The sequence below is a fragment of the Lotus japonicus genome, chromosome 1, assembly GCF_012489685.1.
Source record: "Lotus japonicus ecotype B-129 chromosome 1, LjGifu_v1.2".
Classification (NCBI taxonomy): Eukaryota; Viridiplantae; Streptophyta; class Magnoliopsida; order Fabales; family Fabaceae; genus Lotus; species Lotus japonicus.
In genome coordinates, this window is record NC_080041.1 from 2,050,440 (window position 1) to 2,069,002 (window position 18,563).

Sequence of the window (18,563 nt, forward strand, 5' to 3'; positions counted from 1 at the left end):
GAGTTATTAGTCATTGTTACTTTTATTCCTTTTCAAGCAATTTTGATCTTTAGTATGTAGTTGCCTGTAACGTATATGGCATATTGATGGACTGATGGTAATTGTGGTAGCTATGCTAAGAATAGAAAGTGGAAAGTTTAGGGTATGATTCCGAAGTATGACTCTCCAAAAATGATATAGTCATCTTGATGTTGAACACGTTGGAGATTCTTCCCATTCTTTTAAATGCTTTTTTCTTTTAGTTTTTTAGACTAATATACTAAGAAAGTATAATAATTATTCAATAATTATCATATTAAATATATTTGACTTATGTTTGTTCATTGTTCACATAGCGAATTCTAAGCAGCTCATTCACACTCAACCTCTACAATACAACAAGGAAACTTACATTAGGCTAGCAGCTCAGCTCATTCCCTTTTATACATAGAGAATCTATCGCCCCATCATCAATGATAGAATCACAATCCCCTAATCTTGTTGATCTTGTTACATAGATAACATGTTTGACCTATTCAAACTAAAACTAAATCTTTACAAATTAAATACCTTTCTAATTAAGTAACAGGCTCTCTGAGACATTAGATGTTGGGCTTGAGCTTCAGATCCAATCTCGACATGTTGGTCGGTCTATGGGTCCTTCTAGCTCTGGTATTTAGAAGGTAAACTAGTAAAGTTCCCCTAAATACGAAGGAGGAAATTGTTTATCTCCTGTTAAAAAAATGTTTTTCTGTTTTAAATGAGAACCTCATACCAAAAAATAAATCAACAATTGGCCTATAGATTGAATTGGCTAGTCTAATAGCATATCAGTTTCTTTTTCTTCATAATTGGTTTTAACATTTAGAAGCTATTATAAGAGGTAATAATTCTTGATCATTCACTTTTAAGTGCAACAAAATATTTATAGCTTGTGGAAGAAAGAATCTAATATATATATGAAATCATCTCACTTTTTTAAGCGTAGCAAAATATCTAGTGGTAGAAAAAATCCTATGCATATAGGAGTGATTATAGGAGTCAGTGGCGGATCTAGGACCCGGGGTCAGGGGGCTCAAATTTTTTAAATGAACACATCGGTAAAAATATAATTAAAAAAACTTTAACATGTTTTATACATCAGAAATTATACAAGTCATAGTTGTGCAAATAGGTGAATTTTTTATGCAAATAGGTGCAAAACTTGATTTACTAGTATAATTTAAATTTTCAGGGGGTTCAAAAAAAATATTATATAGGTTAAATAATTATTATAGGGGGGTTATGTGCAATTTTTTTTTTTTCCAGGGGGTTCAATTGAACCCCCTCACTCTAAGCTACATCCGCCACTGATAGGAGTGACCATACACAAAACCATACACACACAAACAACTCATAGTGTATCTGAATTGCTGGTGATACTAATTATAGGAGTGATTATACGTGAACATCTGCTTTTCAACCAGTGCAAAAGCATGTGTCAATTGAATGTGAGAGTTACATTTTCGTAATTATAGTCGGCTGTTGCAAGATTGTGATTTGTGACTATGCATGCAAGCTTCCACTAACAATTAGAGGGCGTAAGTGGGTCACCGACCATGTATAATTGGATTAATTTCTGATGTTGATGTCATGTCCTTTTCTTTGTTTCTTTTTCCTTTGAGCACACTCCTTGTTTTTTTACTATATCGAATGCAAGTCTATGTCAATATATATATATATATATATATATATATATATATATCTTAATTATATGTAATCTTTGAATAAAAACGCTAATAATACACATTTTAACATTATTTTCAATATTCTCTCATTAATTAATTAAAATTTATGAGTCACACTTTCAATTTAATGAAACTCACATGAATTTCAATTAATTATTGAGAGAATATTAAAAATAAAATATTAACATAAATGTTGCTAGCGCTTTTTATGGTTGAAAGTAACTCGTTTTAAGCAAGAGACGTTACATGTATCTGAATTGTGAAATCCCTTCAAACGAGTTAAAAACTAAAGTTCAACATTTTGTTATGTTACATTTATAAAGTTAAAAGAAGAATAAACTACACAAAAACATTCTAACACAACAGCTAAATCAAGTTGAAACATGGGAACTTCAGAAAATGCAACATACTTGCATCTCAACCAAGACAAGGCGCCAACGACCAAATTGTTTTGCCTAGGAACGTGAACAATGGAGATCGAATTAGAAAGGTAAGGAGCATGTTAACGCAAGAAAGAAGTTCAATGTTTTAATGAGTTAATGAATTTAAAGTTATTTGTAAGAGGAGGGTAATTGTAATATACTCTTTTACAAAAGGAAAAAAGTTGCTAAAATTTAGTTTTAATATTATATCGAGGGACAATTTTGTAATCCTTCATTTAATACCTTATAACATAGAATCCCAAGGATAGTATCACTACTACAAAAAGGACTTTTCACATCGGTTGAAAAGTACTTTTCACATCGGTTTTGCAACCGATGTGGATAAAGGTGATGTGGTATGTCCCCACCTTTTCACATCAGGTATACAATCGATGTGAAAAGTAATTTTCCACATCGGTCGCGTTAAATAACCGATGTGAAAAGTCATGTTTTCACAACGGTTGAGAGCAGATAACCGATGTGAAAAGTCATGTTTTCACAACGGTTTAGAGCAAATAACCGATGTGAAAAGTTATGTTTTCACATCAGTTGAGAGCAAATAACCGATGTAAATTCTCATTTTTTTTTACATATTTTACATCAGCTTATTCTAACCGATGTGAGATCTCCTTTTTTTTCTATTTTTTTACGCTTTTTTTTTACAGAAATTTGAGCTGAATTTTTTACATCACCAATCTTTTTTGAAAAGAGAAATTCATTGATAAGTGATAATTGATCATGCATTGCCAAATATATATAGATCAGCAAAGTGCTAAAGAAATGATGAAGAAATGAAGTGAATGGTACCAAACTAATATTAGAGTTTGATATCACTAAAGTTTTAATTAGTATTTCAGCTAAACAACGAGTAGCATAGCCAAAACAAAGACTAAGTGAATCAAAAACTAGACTAAAAATGTGCAGAGACAAATGCACAAAAGCACAAGAAATAAAAAGATGTAAAAACATCTACATCAGTAACAAGTGCAGCAAATTAAAGACATGAGTATCCCATTGACTATAACAAGGTACCCACAAGAAGAATTGAAATTCCCTTCAGCTTGAAAACTAGTGGTGATATGGCAGTGGTATAGCAGAAACCAAATTTCACATTAGCAGCACCAATCATAGGATGTCCAAGCGCAGAAACAAGCATCAACAGCATCAATCTGGAATATATCACTTGCAAAACAGTGGAAAAGCTTTAATCAACTAACGCAGCACATTAGCATATATCAACAATAGATTGTTAAAAATGCTACATGATTCACAGATTCTAGCTTTAATAAACTAACGCAGCACATCAGCATACTATTCTCTCCATCAATATCACAGATAGTTTAAAATAATACAAGAGTTATATTATTTAAATGAACCTTATTTACCCTTGGTAAACAAAGTCACAGAAAAGTGCAGAAACAGGAACTAGTAGTAGTGTGAGGTAAAAATAGAGGGTACTTATGAAGACATATATGATAGAGGTGTAAATCTGAGATGAAGCGGCCTAAAAGTTCATTGAAGAAACTCAAAATCAAAATGAATACAACTTTTAAAGAAACTGGTTAGCGGTGCGAGCTGTGAATATTAGATAGTACCTTTCCAGAACAACTCAGCTGCTACTGTTTTTTCAACTCAAGCTAAGTACCTTTCCACAACAGGTGCCAAGCTTCTGCAAAGTATTAAAAGAAAGGTAAGATAAAAACAAAAGCAAATGGAGTCATTACAAGGCCATTACAAAGCCAAAAGAAAAAGACTATCTAAACTAGAAAACAAAAGATTCTCTTATCATCATTTGAAACACAGTTTAAGACCAGGTTATTTCGTCAACAATACAATCCCTTCATTTATAAAAAACTTATTGCTAAGCACCTACCAAGATACATTAAAACTTCAACCAGGTAAAGCATGATAAGGTAATCATGCTAAAAAGAAAATAAGAGTTCATAAACTATGCCAAAAGACACAACTTCTCTGTACAAGGAATAGAAGATACTAACTTTTTCTTATCAATATCAGGAACATCACTCTTCTCAGCCCTTTCAACAATCACCTAATTAGTATCTTCCTTGATTGCTGTACACTAATTAGTATCTATTTTAATTCTTCCACAACTGGACCACAGTTTTGGTCTCATGTTGAAGAACTAGAAAAAAATCTCTATTCATGATAGGAAATGGATTCATGAGCAATTCTTGAGATTGAACCACATTAGTATTGTCATGCAAACCAGTAAAGAGCTAAATTACATGTCCTTGCTTCTAATCATATCCCTTTGAGAAAGCTCTCCCCTTAGATCTTTATGAACCTCTGAACTCTGAAGCTACTTCCATGTGCACGATGCTTTGAGCTATCGAAGCTGTAACTGAGGTCATAAACCAAACGTGCAACATTTCATCTCTCCCATGCATCATTGCTAGGATCAAAGCTTGAGGATTCCTATATGGATCCATCTATAAAATGAAACTTATTCTTAGAGTTTCATCCTCTTTTCAATGCTCTACCCTTAGGAATGATAACTTCTCTATCAATAGCCTACTAAGATGGAAATCGATTTCCAATATCCTCTGTTGCAGATGAGAGTCCCACATCGAAATCTATTCCCAATTCCTACTAGTTCCTACACAAGAAATTTTGAATTCCAGTAACAAATGGAAACCGATTTCCCCAAAATGGAAATCGATTTCCAGCATCCTCTGTTGCAGATTGAAGGAAAAGGACTGTCGAAACCAGAAAACTAAATTAGAAGTTCAGAAACTAAAACCCAAAACCCAAAAAACGATTTCCCTAAGCATGAGACCCAGTTCAAATCAGTACATAAAACCCAAAACCCAGTTCAAATCAGTACACAAATCAGTTAAAAGTTCAGAAACTACCTTGATAGTGTCGAAGCAGGAGCGGCGGCGAGTCACAGAGCAGGAGCGGCATCGAGAGCTTCCATAAACACCAGATCTAACCAGGAGCGGCGTCGAGATGTGATGGCGAACGAACCAGAGCTGATGGCGAAAGGTGATGGCGGACGCACCAGCGCTGATGGCGAGAGGTGGTGGCGAACGTACCAGAGCGAGAGTTGATGGCGGCGTCGAGAGGTGATGGCGAGAGCTGATAGTGAGTTTGTGCGCGTTTGGGTTTCAGGGTTTGTGAAAAAATTAAAGAACGGAGGGGCATTTCCTAACGGTTTAATTATAACCGATGTCAAAAACAGAGAAATGAGGGACTTTTTCCAACGGTTTTAGAAAAACCGATGTGAAACATAAAGAAAAGAGTACCTTTCCCCAACGGTTATATTCGAACCGATGTGAAAAGTACTTTTCCCAACGGTTATATTCTAACCGATGTGAAAAATAAAGAAAAGATAGGCTTTTCACATCGGTTATAATCTAACCGATGTGAAAAGTAAGTTATTAAAATTTCAAAAATGCCACCGCATCTTACTTTCACATCGAATTTTATATCAACCGTTGTAAAAACTATTTACGAGTTACTTTTCACATCAGACATATTCCCAACTGATGTGAAAACTCTCATAAAAGTTCACTATAATTTCAATATTGCCACTGTGTTATCTTTCACATCAGGTATTATTTCCACCGTTGTGAAAACCCTGATGTGAAAAGTATAATATTTAGTAGTGTATGCATTCAGTGAAATCTGGGTATCAAATTGCCCATCTTCACACGTTCCCAAACATGGTCCAAGGTCCACAGAATAACCCTGACCTCGATAAGGTTTGGAACTACATCTGGAACTTAGATATCCCTGAGAAAATAAAGATGTTCCTTTGGAATGCTTGCGTTGGGGCCCTTGCCACAAGAGACGTTCTATACAGAAGGAGACTCCTCCCCGATCCTTTATGCCCCTTATGCAAAGAAGCCCCCGAAACTATCTCACATGCCCTGCTTGAATGTGCCTGGACTTCCCGAGTATGGTTCGCTTCCTCACTCAGTATGAGACCATTTGTGCCATCTCACCAAAGCTTTGAAGCCTGACTTGTAGAGATCTTTGAGAGATTCAAAGCCATGAACATGCAGCAACCAAGACATCAACATCTAGCACTTATCTTATGGGGAATCTAGAAGATGCGAAATGAAAGCCTCTTTAAAGTGAGAAAACCCAATTTTGTTCTTACCCTGAATTGAATTTCACTAGTTTCAGCTCCCCTAGAGGAGGTGAATACAGGGAATGTAGAAAGAAGAGAAATGCTAAACAATATTGTCATAATCTATTGAAGCATAACTAAACAATAATGTCATAATCTATTCAATCAATACCTTATCAGTTATAAATAAATGTGTGGCCTCCACACTAATAGATGAGGGCACCCACAGAGTCATACAGCTAGGCTTAGGAAACAATCTAGCACCATATTCAGCTTGAAGCAGCATTGTTTCGTAAAAAACAAATGGGTCTGTCATTCTGCCTTTAGATGCCAAAATGCCAATGGTTAACAAATCCGGCAGTTCAAGTCTCGAACTAGTTCGACAATTTATGTCTCACACTAGTTCGAAAGAAAAAGTTTTAAACCCTTCTCGAGACAGAAAGCATGATATGGTGGTGGGGCAGCCTAAAGGTGGGAAATTTAAAACACTTATTTGTATATAAATAAAAGTGGGAGAGAAAGAATACTTACCAACAAGTTCACCAACTGATTTGTATATGATGGTGGTGCAATGATGTGGTGCAATGATGGTGGTGGAGAAGGAGGAAGGAAGAGGAGAGGAAAAGTGAAGGAAGAAGAAGAGGGTAGGTGGATGAGTTAGGGTAATCAGAAGGGAGGGAGTAGACTAGGTCCTAGGTGGTGGAGTGTGGGATGAGTCATGGTGGCAGGGTGACAGCCTTGGTCAGAGATTCTGATTCCTTAAGTTTGAGTTTTTAAGTTTTGAATAAATTCGAGTTTTTATATTTCGAATCAGTTCGGGTTTTTATGTCCCGGATTAATTGAATGGAGGTGAAAAATTGGTAGATTCTTATAGTATGAGCAGATACCCTAATGATGACGATACTAATAATAATAACAATAATTGCAAAATCAAAAGAGTGATCAAGAAACTCATAAATTACAATACGTGAACACGAAACTCATAAATTACAAACTAATAATGTTCCAATTACATATTACATACTACAAATTCATAGATTACATACTAATTATGTTGCCAACAAATACAAACTCACTGTCCCCCACCCCTACGACCTCCCCTACCCCTCCGCCCTCCCTTAGCGCTGCTCTGCCTCCTGCTCCATCGCCTCGTCTCCCAGCAGCAAAAGCAACGCCTTGGGTCCCGACCAAGTCTTGGAAGACGTAAAGTGCCCTCTCAACTAAATTTCGGGATCGTGCGCCGGCCGGGGGAGCATCATCCACGTCCAATGACTGCTCAAGCAAATCCAAACCCCTACGCATAGCAGCCTGAAAATAAATCATTACACATGTTAGTTAATCACATACACAAAACCACAAGTGCATAAAGAAAATAGAATTCAAACTTACCACGGCACTGAGATCCGACCTCCTCTCATCCGGGATGATGAACTGATGAGACACAATGTCGTACCATTCCAAGTAACCATCCTTTGGCTGTCCTCCACTGCAGCAGGGACGCCCTCAGGAACCAGGTGTGGCTCATAGTCTACGAATGTGGCATCAACGGCTGCAGCAATGGGAGATCTGCCCATCATGACAGAAGGGGATCTCGGGACCATCTACACGTATCCAAACTGCCACAACACCCGCTCCGGAAGATGAGGTCGCACGGCCGGCCCGATGGGAGTCAGGATGTAGCCCGAGAACAAAGTCCTCGCATCTCAGGGTCGATCAACCGTGTGATCCTCATATGGAGTCCATATGACGTCAGCTGTCGTCAGATCATCAAATAGAACTCGCCTCTCCTCCAGCCTAGCATCCCCTATCCGTGACTCAATCCTCCTGCAAGCTCTAGGTTGCGCCTCCGTGTAATTCGGGTCCTCATACCGGCGAATCAGGGTGTTTGGGATGTGCTCGAAGGCCCAAGCTAATAGCAGTGACGTGTAACCACCCATCTGTTTGGTCCCACTGCGTGAGGCATGACCAAGCTGCTCGTACAACGTGGCAAGCGCAATGGCGCCCCACGCAAACTCAGACACCCGATCAAGATGCTCCAGCATGTCGATCCAACGAACGGTGGTGGAGTATCCTCCACTCTTGTCGGCGAACAACGTCGCGCCGATAAGATGCAGCAGGTACAACCTGGCTGCATGCTCGTATCGCCTCTCTACATTGTAATAAAATAAGCATTTATCATTAAATAAGCAGAATTAATAGTTGGAAGAAATATAAACAATTATTGAAACAAACCTCCAACAACTTTCTTATAAAGATCCCGCAAGAAGGAAAACCTCATAGCCGCAGTCCTCAATGCATCAAACTTCGGCATGTAATCAGATGCGTCCCCCCAACAGCAAAGCACAGGTCTCCGCAATATCTAATCTTGTGGCCGCTCCCGCAGTATAGAATCTCTCGCTGATCGGGAGATGAAGAAGAGCCGACACGTCGTCCAGGGTGACAGTCATCTCCCCGAACGGCATGTGGAAGCTGTTGGTCTCCTCATCCCAGCAACAAACGAGATGATAGAGTCTGGTCCCCGCCACAATCAATCGTACAACCTGATAATCGGGATCGTCATCCTCGAATGTCTTCTTCGCCACCTTTGTCCCAATAGTGGCAACCCTCAACTCACGTCGGTCATCATATAGCAGGTTGTTTCCTAGAATGGCATGCCACGTCCTTGCCGCTATGTGGTCCGGGTAATGGTGCAGAAGCGAGAGGTTATATGGCCCCCCAGGAAACGGTGCTGCTACGTCCGACTCACCGGAAGACTCCAAGTCAGGCTCCTTCTGTCCCTTCTCCTCCTCTCCTGCACCCTCAAACTGGTCAGGGTCCACTTGTGCTGCTACGTCCGACTCACCGGAAGACTCCGACGTCTCCAGCTCAACAGAACGCTCAGGAGTCGGCTCAAGAGATGGCTCAATAGTCAGCTGAGGCTGAGAAGGAACTGGTGGAGTCGGCTGGTGAGGAATCGGTGGAGTCGGCTGAAGAGGAACCAGTGGTGTCGGCTGAGGAGGAACCAGTGGAGTCGGCTCAGGAAGAACCGGTGGAGTCGGCTCAGGAGGAACCGGTGGAGTTGGGTCTCCCCGCAGCGTACCTGCCCTCTGGGCTGCCTTCTGATCTCGCTTCCGAGAACTTGAAACATCCTCGTCATGACAACCACGCCTATGAGAAGCGTGGAGATACTCTCGGCGATCGGCAAGTTGCTGAGTTGATACCCGCTTGTGGTGCTTCATCCTCGGCTACATCTATTAAAAGAAATAGGCAAATCAGTGATATGTCAAATTTAGATCAAATCAGAGGATTCATTTAAGTACTTAACAAGATTAAAGCATTAAGGAATCAAAATAGATAACTACATATCACAAGTTATGCTTTCCACCATGCATATAAAACACACAACTCCTTACAAACAATAGAAATTAATTTCATTAAACAGAGATTCACCTCTTTTTTTCTATTACGTTAACATGGATATTAAAGTAAAAATCATACAGCTGTGACAACCCATGAAAAAATCATGTTACATGCATCTATGTTAGCTCTTATAGCATCACAACCCATGAACAAATCAGAAAAAATTGATAGAATAGGAAATATTCTTCCTGTAATTATGCCTAATCTCTTGTAATTGTATGTATTCCTAGGTTGACTTTACCTGTATATATACTCTTGCTATTGATCAATGAAAGACACCAAATTATTTCCATATTCTTCGTATCTTACATGGTATCAGCTTCCTAAAGATCCTACCCTAATTCTTCCGTTGCAGCCGTCGCCGTGATCTCCGCACCGCCGCCGCTGTCCTCTGCACTAGCCGCCACTGTGCTTTCCTCTCCAAGCACCACCGCCGCCGCTGTGCCTCTCACCCTCATTCTTCCCTCGCGCGCGCTTGGCCCACTGCCTCCGCCGCACCTCCCAATTCTTCCCTTCTCCACGCGACCGGTCCACTGCCTTCGCGTTTTCTCACTTGCTCCCTCATTCCTTCTCCGTCGCCGCTGCCTCTGCAAGTTTCCGTCGCCGTCGTCCTCTTCGCGAGTTGTTCCTCCCTCGCCGGATCCCAGCGCCGCCGCCTCCTACAGCCGCGCCGCCACTACCCCTCGCACCGACGACCGCCACCCTTGCCCGCAGCCGCCGCCGCCCCTGGTCGCTAGCCTCTCGCGCCGCCAGCACACACTCCCAAATCTGCGTTTCACTTGAACGCAGACCCGGGTCCAAACAACCTTCTTGACCCGACCCGGATCTGTTTCCAGCGAACCAGACCGAGCCGGTTCGCTCAGCCCGGTTTGGCCAGACCGTCCGGTTCAACCACCAGCAGTTAAAAAAAAAAAACATTTTTCTTTCTAATTCAATGGCTGATTCCTCTTCCACCTCCACTCCTACGGTGGTCCCTCCAGTGGCTCCTCTTGCCCCGCCGGCCAAGCCTGATTTTCACCCGGCGCTTGCTGTTTCAATTATTAAGAATAACATCCCTATCATGCTTGACATGGGCACTGACCGCTATGGTACTTGGGCGGAGCTTTTTCGCATTCATGCCCGTTCCCATCGGGTTCTGCACCACATTGTCCCTGTTGCGGACAAGCCTCCTCCGCCAGTCACTGACCCTACCTATGAGCAATGGGCCACTTTGGATGCCACGGTCCTTCAGTGGATCTTTTCCACGATTTCTGTTGATCTGATGACCACCATCATGGAGCCTGACTCCACTGCTCTCCTTGCTTGGACGCGTTTGGCAGATCTATTTCATGATAATCAGAACGCTCGTGCTGTCACCCTGGAGCAGGAATTTTCTGTTGTTCGCATGGAGGTTTTTCCGACCGTTGCCGCCTACTGTCAGCGTCTAAAGACGCTTTCTGACCAGCTCCGTGATGTCGGAGCTCCTGTGAACAACCATCGTCTGGTCTTGCAGCTCATCTCTGGCCTCACTGATGCTTACAAGGGTGTTGCCACTTTGATTCGTCAGAGCAATCCGCTCCCCTCGTTTCATCAGGCTCGCTCCATGCTCACCTTGGAGGAAGCCGGTATGGCTAAGATGACACCTGCTGAGCCTCCTACTGCTTATGTTGCTACTCAGTCGCGACCTTCTGCTGCATCTTCACAGAGCTCTGATCGTAGGTCCTCCAACCGTTCTCGATCCCACAACTCTAAGGGTCGTGGTGGGAATCGTGGCAACAGTGGTGGATCACGCAGTGGCACCTCTCAGGGCTCCTCTTCTCCGACGCCACCTCAGCCGCAGTACTTCCCGTACCAGCATTGGGGATGGGCCCCGCCTCCTTGGGCCATGCCTCCGTGCCCATATCCTACCTCTCAGTGGACTCGTCCGTCTGCTCCTCCTCGGCAACCCGGCATTTTGGGTCAGCGTCCTCAGGCTTATGCTGCTTCGGCCACACCTGTGCCCACTGACATTGCCACGGCCATGCACACCATGACACTTGCTCCCCCGGATGGCACCTGGTACATGGACACTGGAGCATCCTCTCATGTAGCAGCCTCACCAGGTAATCTCAAGTCTTATTCTAATTTAAGTCATCTTAATCAGAAACTGTATGTTGGTAGCGGACAGGGCATTCCAATTCAGGGTTCTGGCGACACCACCCTCCCCACCTCCCATAAACACAGGCCTTTGACCCTTTCCCATGTCTTGCACACACCACAAATTGTTAAAAACTTGATTTCTGTGCGACAACTCACTACTGATAACAATGTTTCTGTTTGTTTTGACCCATATGGCTTCTCGGTTCATGATTTTCAGACGGGGATTCCACTCATGAGATGTAATAGTCCTGGCGACCTATATCCAGTCACTCCATCCTTTCCATTTGCTGGTCTAGCTCAGAGTCTCTGGCACAGCCGCCTTGGTCATCCCAGTCTATCTGCTTTGCAGTCTCTTCGTAGTAATAAGTTCATTCATTATGAGCATTTGAATTCTAGCATCGTTTGTGAGTCTTGTGTGTTGGGAAAACATATTCGGTTGCCCTTTGTTTCTTCCAATAATGTAAATGTGATGCCCTTTGACATTTTACACAGTGATTTGTGGACTTCACCTATTTTATCTTCTGCTGGTCATCGATATTATGTATTATTCTTAGATGATTTTACTGATTTCTTGTGGACGTTTCCTTTAAGTCATAAATCTCAAGTTTTTGAAATGTTCACTACCCTGTCCAATCAAATCCGCACGCATTTTTCACAAATAGTAAAATGTCTTCAATGTGATAATGGGCGAGAATTTGACAATAAATCTTTTCATGATTATTGTGCTGCTAATGGCCTTATTTTTCGCTTCTCCTGCCCACATACATCATCTCAAAATGGCAAGGCGGAGCGCAAAATACGCACCATTAACAACATGATTCGCACTCTTCTCGCTCATGCGTCTGTTCCTCCGTCCTTTTGGCATCATGTTCTTCAAATGGCTACTTATCTGCTTAATATCATTCCTCGGAAAGCTATGTCTAATCTCTCTCCCACTCAACTTCTGTATCGTCGTGATCCGTCTTACACACATCTTCGCGTCTTTGGTTGTCTTTGTTACCCTTTGGTTCCCTCCACAACCATTAACAAATTACAACCACGCTCCTCCCCGTGTGTCTTCCTCGGGTACCCGCTTCATCACAGAGGTTATAAGTGTTTTGATTTGTCGCACAGAAAGATCTTTATCTCCCGACATGTCATTTTTTATGAGACTAAGTTTCCCTTTGCCACCATGATTGCCCCTCCTCTCTCCACATATGACTGCTTCTCCGATCCTATACATCCCTCTCTCATCCACCAGTGGACTAGTCCATCCACCGTACCTTACCGTACCCCTCATCCTATAGTGCCTCCTGTTGTGCCCTCACCACAACTCCCCACGACCTCTTCCTCCTCCTCTGACTCACTACCACCTTCCCCTTCACCTCCTTCACCGACTCAGCCTGTACCTCCTATCCGTACCATGGCCACTCGCAGCATGCGTGGTATCTACAAACCCAGAAAGCTCTTCAACCTTTCTGTAACCGTTGATGATCCCACCATATCACCTCTTCCCAGAAACCCCAAACTCGCTCTTTCCGACCCAAATTGGAAATCCGCAATACAGTCTGAATTTGATGCTTTAATTAGAAATAAAACTTGGGATTTGGTTCCTCGTCCTAGTGATGTTAATATCATTCGCTGCATGTGGATTTTTCGTCATAAGACGAAAGCTGATGGTTGTTTTGAGCGTTACAAAGCTCGTTTTGTAGGTGATGGCAGGTCACAGATTGCAAGTGTTGAATGTGATGAGACCTTTAGTCCTGTGGTGAAACCTGCGACCATTCGCACGGTTCTCACCATTGCCCTCTCTAGGTCTTGGCTCATTCACCAGTTAGATGTTCAGAATGCATTCCTCCATGGTGATCTGCATGAGACAGTCTACATGCATCAGCCCCTGGGTTTCCGTGACCGTACTCATCCTGATTATGTGTGTCGCTTGCGGAAATCTCTTTATGGCTTGAAGCAAGCGCCTCGTGCTTGGTACCAGCGTTTTGCAGACTATGTCTCCACCATTGGGTTTCAGCATAACACCTCTGATCACTCTCTTTTCATTTACCGACGAGGCTCTGACATGGCTTACCTCCTGCTTTATGTTGATGACATTATCCTCATCAGCTCCTCTCATGAGCTTCGTAGATCTATAATGGCCCTTCTTGCCTCTGAGTTTGCTATGAAGGATTTGGGACCGTTGAGCTATTTTCTGGGCATTGCTGTCACCAGACATGCAGGTGGACTTTTTCTAAGTCAGAGTACATACGCACGTGACATTATTGCTCGCGCCGGTATGGCAACGTGCAATCCTTCTGCCACTCCAGTTGACACCAAGCAGAAACTCGGTACTTCTGTTGGTACTCCATGCGATGATCCTACCTTATATCGGAGTCTTGCTAGGGCTTTGCAGTATCTTACATTCACCCGTCCTGACATCTCTTATGCCGTTCAGCAGGTGTGTCTTCACATGCATGCCCCCCGCACAGAGCATATGTTTGCGCTGAAGCGCATCCTACGCTATGTTCAGGGCACCTTACCGTTTGGCTTGCATCTCTATTCTTCTCCTATCGAGAAGCTTATTTCCTACACTGATGCAGATTGGGGTGGTTGTCCCGACACCCGTCGGTCTACTTCTGGTTATTGTGTCTTTCTCGGCGACAATCTCATTTCCTGGTCGTCCAAGCGACAACCTACGCTTTCCCGGTCCAGTGCTGAGGTTGAGTATCGAGGCGTTGCTAATGTGGTTTCCGAATCATGTTGGCTACGCAACCTGCTTTTGGAGCTTCACTTTCCTCTTTCTCAGGCTACTTTAGTGTACTGTGATAATGTTAGTGCCATCTGCTTATCCGGCAATCCTGTCCAGCATCAGCGTACTAAACACATTGAGATGGATATTCACTTTGTTCGAGAGAAGGTTGCCCGTGGTCAGGCACGCATTATTCATGTTCCGTCTCGTCACCAGATTGCAGACATCTTCACTAAAGGCCTCCCTCGAGTTCTCTTTGAAGATTTTCGGTCCAGTCTCAGCGTCAGTGAACCTCCCGCTTCGACTGCGGGGGTGTGATAGAATAGGAAATATTCTTCCTGTAATTATGCCTAATCTCTTGTAATTGTATTTATTCCTAGGTTGGCTTTACCTGTATATATACTCTTGCTATTGATCAATGAAAGGCACCAAATTATTTCCATATTCTTCGTATCTTACAAAAAATCATGTTACATGCATCCATGTTAGCTCTTATAGCATCACTAGCATTTGCATGTCTTCACTCTCAGCCAAGGTGTAGGCCAACAATGCAAGAAGTGGCTAAAAAACTTGTGACAAGAAATTTCCCATCAACTAAGCACAAGATGACAATCACTAGTTTCAGGGCCTTCCTTTACTTCCCCTGCAACAGCATAAAATCAATCTAATACACATATGTGTGAGCGCACACACATCTATAAAGCAAGAGTCATGTTTTTGCTGCGAACATGTAAACTAGAGTTGTCATGTTCCCATAAAGGTCAAGTGCGACATTGAAAATAATCATATATCTATCACACCTTATGCATGCCAGTAATGGTTGTATGAAGAAAGCAATTATAACATATAAAAGAAATAACAACAAAACAACAGCATGATCATGGGAGTAATGGTAATACCAAAAAACGCAGGAAGAATGAAGACGGCAGTACTAAGAAAGCTGGACGTGGACAGGGAGGAAGCTATTCTTCGAGTTCTGGTATGGTGCCCCATGCGGGTAAGCCAGCCTTGAAAACTAGTGGGTGTGCACCGTCGACCACCGCGACTGCTGCTGGTGCGAGCGGTTCTGGAATGGCATCTCCGTCGGTTGCAGTAGCCATTGGAACTCCTGAGTTTATGAAAGAGCTCAGCCGCATTGAGGGGAGCAGTTATCATGGGGGTTTATTCCAAGGAAAACCTCCAGATAAATGTTGAATATGGAATATCTAAGCCTGGGGATGGCCTTTCCCCCATCATCAATTGTTTTAATGATTGGATTCGATGATGTAAAAATAATGTCTTGGAACATTAGAGGTGCTATGAATGAGGATGGAAGACGGTTTGTTAAAGATACCGTTCGTTACAGGAAACCTGATATTATCATCATTGTTGAACCACGTTGTCAGTTTAACCGTGTTCGTTCCTTCTGGACGTCTTTGGGTTTCACATTGCAATTTATTTCTGAAGCGACAGGCTTTAGTGGTGGAATCTGGGTGTTGTCTAATGAGGCTTCTAACCTTTCCTTTCGCCTCTGGGACATGCACTCTCAGATTGTGTCTTTTGAAATTTGGCGGGCAAATTTTTCCTGGATTTGTAGTGCGGTGTATGCTTCTCCCATTCCGACTAACAGGGAGGTTTTATGGCAGCATCTAGCAGGATTACGGGGGAACATCTCCCTCCCTTGGTTGCTTGTGGGGGATTGGAATGAAGTCCTCCACCCTCATGAAGTTCGTGGTGGGGACTTTCTGCCTAATCGTGCTCTCCGTTTTGCTTCTGCGCTTGAGGATTGTAATCTGGTTGATCTTGGGATGGCAGGAGGGAATTTTACCTGGTTCCGGAAGGTAAACCATGTGCTGATTTTATCAAAAAAATTAGATAGAGCCTTGTGCGATACATATTGGCAAGTTGCGTTCCCAGGTGCTAATGTCGAAGTTCTAAACCGCATCCATTCCGACCATACTCCGCTCATGATTCATTGTGGATCGTCGTTGCATGGTTCCTATCCTCGCCCGTTCAGGTTCATGGCGGCATAGATGGAGCATGAGAATTACAGGTCATTGGTGTCAAATGCTTGGAATAGAGGCAGTGACAATGTCCAAAGTAAGTTGAGTTCCGTTCAAGTTGATTCTATAGCCTTTAATAAAGATGTCTTTGGTGATATATTTAGGAGGAAAAGGAGAATTGAAGCCCGCTTGAAAGGTGCACAACGTGAACTAAATGTTAGAGTCACTTCTGATCTTGTTATGTTCGAGGCTGACATGCAAAGAGAGTACAGGAGTGTTCTCAAACAGGAGGAACTTTTCTGGTTTCAAAAATCTAGAGATAATAGAGTGAAGTTTGGGGATCGTAACACTGCCTACTTCCATGCTCAAACAATGATTCGACGCAAGCGGAACACGATCCACAGGCTGAAGCTTGACAATGGAGAATGGTGTTCTGATGGGAATAGGTTGCGGGCAGAGGTGTTGAACTACTTTCAGTCGTTATTTGGGGCTCGAATTGACATGAATGGGGCGGTCTTGAACCATTTGAGGTTCCCTAGGCTCTCAGAGGCAGCTGCCACTTGTTTGGGGGACACTGTTGATAAGGAAGAGGTCCGTCAGGCACTGATGTCTATGAAATCATTTACGGCTCCAGGACCGGATGGGTTTCAACCAGTATTTTTTAAAAAGTATTGGGACTTGGTAGGAGAGGATGTGTGGAGGTTAGTTCGGGATGCTTTTGCTACAGGTACAGTGGATGCCAGTATTATGGAGAATTTGATTGTTCTGATCCCTAAAGTGGACCATCCGGCTACTATTAAGGAGTTTAGACCAATCAGTCTTTGTAACGTTGTTTATAAATTAATCACCAAAGTTATGGTGGGGAGAATTAGACCCTTCCTGGATGGGATTATCAGCCCAATGCAGAATAGTTTTCTTCCCGGGCGTGGAACTATGGATAATGCTTTTCTTGCTCAAGAAATTATTCATCATATGAATAATTCGCGGGTAAAGAAGGGTAGTTTGGCATTCAAGATCGATTTGGAAAAAGCTTATGATAGCGTATCTTGGACTTTTTTGGAGGAGACACTGACTCTCTTTGGATTCCCTCCCCGTATCATCCAGTTGATTATGTGTTGTGTGTCCTCCTCCTCGCTCTCAATTCTTTGGAATGGTGAGCGTTTGCCTGCTTTCCACCCAGGTAGAGGCTTGAGACAAGGAGATCCTTTGTCTCCCTATCTGTTTGTGCTATGTATGGAACGACTCTCTGTGTATATTCAATCTCTTGTTGAGGAAAATAGTTGGCAGCCTGTCCGTCTTTCCCCTGATGGACCTCCTATTTCTCATCTTTTCTTTGCTGATGATGTCCTCCTGTTTTGCAAAGCGTCGGGAGCTCAGGTGCAGTTGGTTGCAGAAGCTTTGAAATTGTTCTGCGATAGCTCGGGTCTTAGAATTAATATGGCCAAGTCCAAAGCCATTGCTTCCAGGGGAGTCAGCCAGGCAATCCGCAATGAAGTTCGCAATATTGCTCCTATTCCTTTTGTTCATAATTTGGGCAAATACTTGGGCTTTCCGCTGCATGGTGGACGGAGAGACAGAAATGCTTTCCAATACCTTCTGGATAATATCCAAAGGAAATTGGCTTCTTGGAAAACTAACATGTTGAATTTTGCAGGTAGAGTTTGTTTGGCGAAGTCAGTTCTAGCTGCTATCCCAACTTATTCCATGCAAGTTTTCTGGCTTCCTAGATGGCTTAATGAAAGAATAAACCAGCTTGTTAGAAGTTTTATTTGGTCCCGTCATGGTGGTAATCGCGGCTGGCATTTGGTGAATTGGGACACCCTAACCAGAGATAAAGATTGTGGTGGTCTTGGGATCAAAGAGATGAACAGGTTTAATACGGCGCTGCTAGGGAAAGCTGTTTGGCAATTGGTCCAGAAACCAAATAAGCTTTGGGTGAAAGTTCTTGACCATAAATATATCAAGGACTCGTCTATCCTCAGTGTTCAACCCAGGCAGAAGGATTCGCCGCTCTGGAAGGGCATCCTTCGGGCTAGAGATCAAGTGGGGCAGCAAATGGTTTTCAGGATTGGGAATGGAGAGACGTCGCTGTGGTACAAGGATTGGAGCGGTACAGGTCCA

General features: G+C 42.8%; 2 protein-coding genes across 2 annotated transcripts; both read right to left on the reverse strand.

Annotated features, from left to right (window-relative positions):
- Positions 1-7,146: 7,146 nt before the first annotated feature.
- LOC130732995 (uncharacterized) lies at positions 7,147-18,221 on the reverse strand. Its single transcript, XM_057585023.1, has 4 exons — positions 15,360-18,221; positions 8,457-9,454; positions 7,614-8,373; positions 7,147-7,532 (listed from the first exon to the last, which is right to left on the reverse strand). The coding sequence occupies exon 2, from the start codon at positions 9,440-9,442 to the stop codon at positions 8,540-8,542; it is 903 nt and encodes a 300-aa protein (XP_057441006.1). The 5' UTR covers positions 9,443-9,454; positions 15,360-18,221; the 3' UTR covers positions 7,147-7,532; positions 7,614-8,373; positions 8,457-8,539.
- LOC130732779 (protein MAINTENANCE OF MERISTEMS-like) lies at positions 7,928-8,535 on the reverse strand. The gene is made up of 2 exons (XM_057584768.1): positions 8,457-8,535; positions 7,928-8,373 (listed from the first exon to the last, which is right to left on the reverse strand). The coding sequence occupies exons 1-2, from the start codon at positions 8,533-8,535 to the stop codon at positions 7,928-7,930; spliced, it is 525 nt and encodes a 174-aa protein (XP_057440751.1).
- Positions 18,222-18,563: the final 342 nt, after the last annotated feature.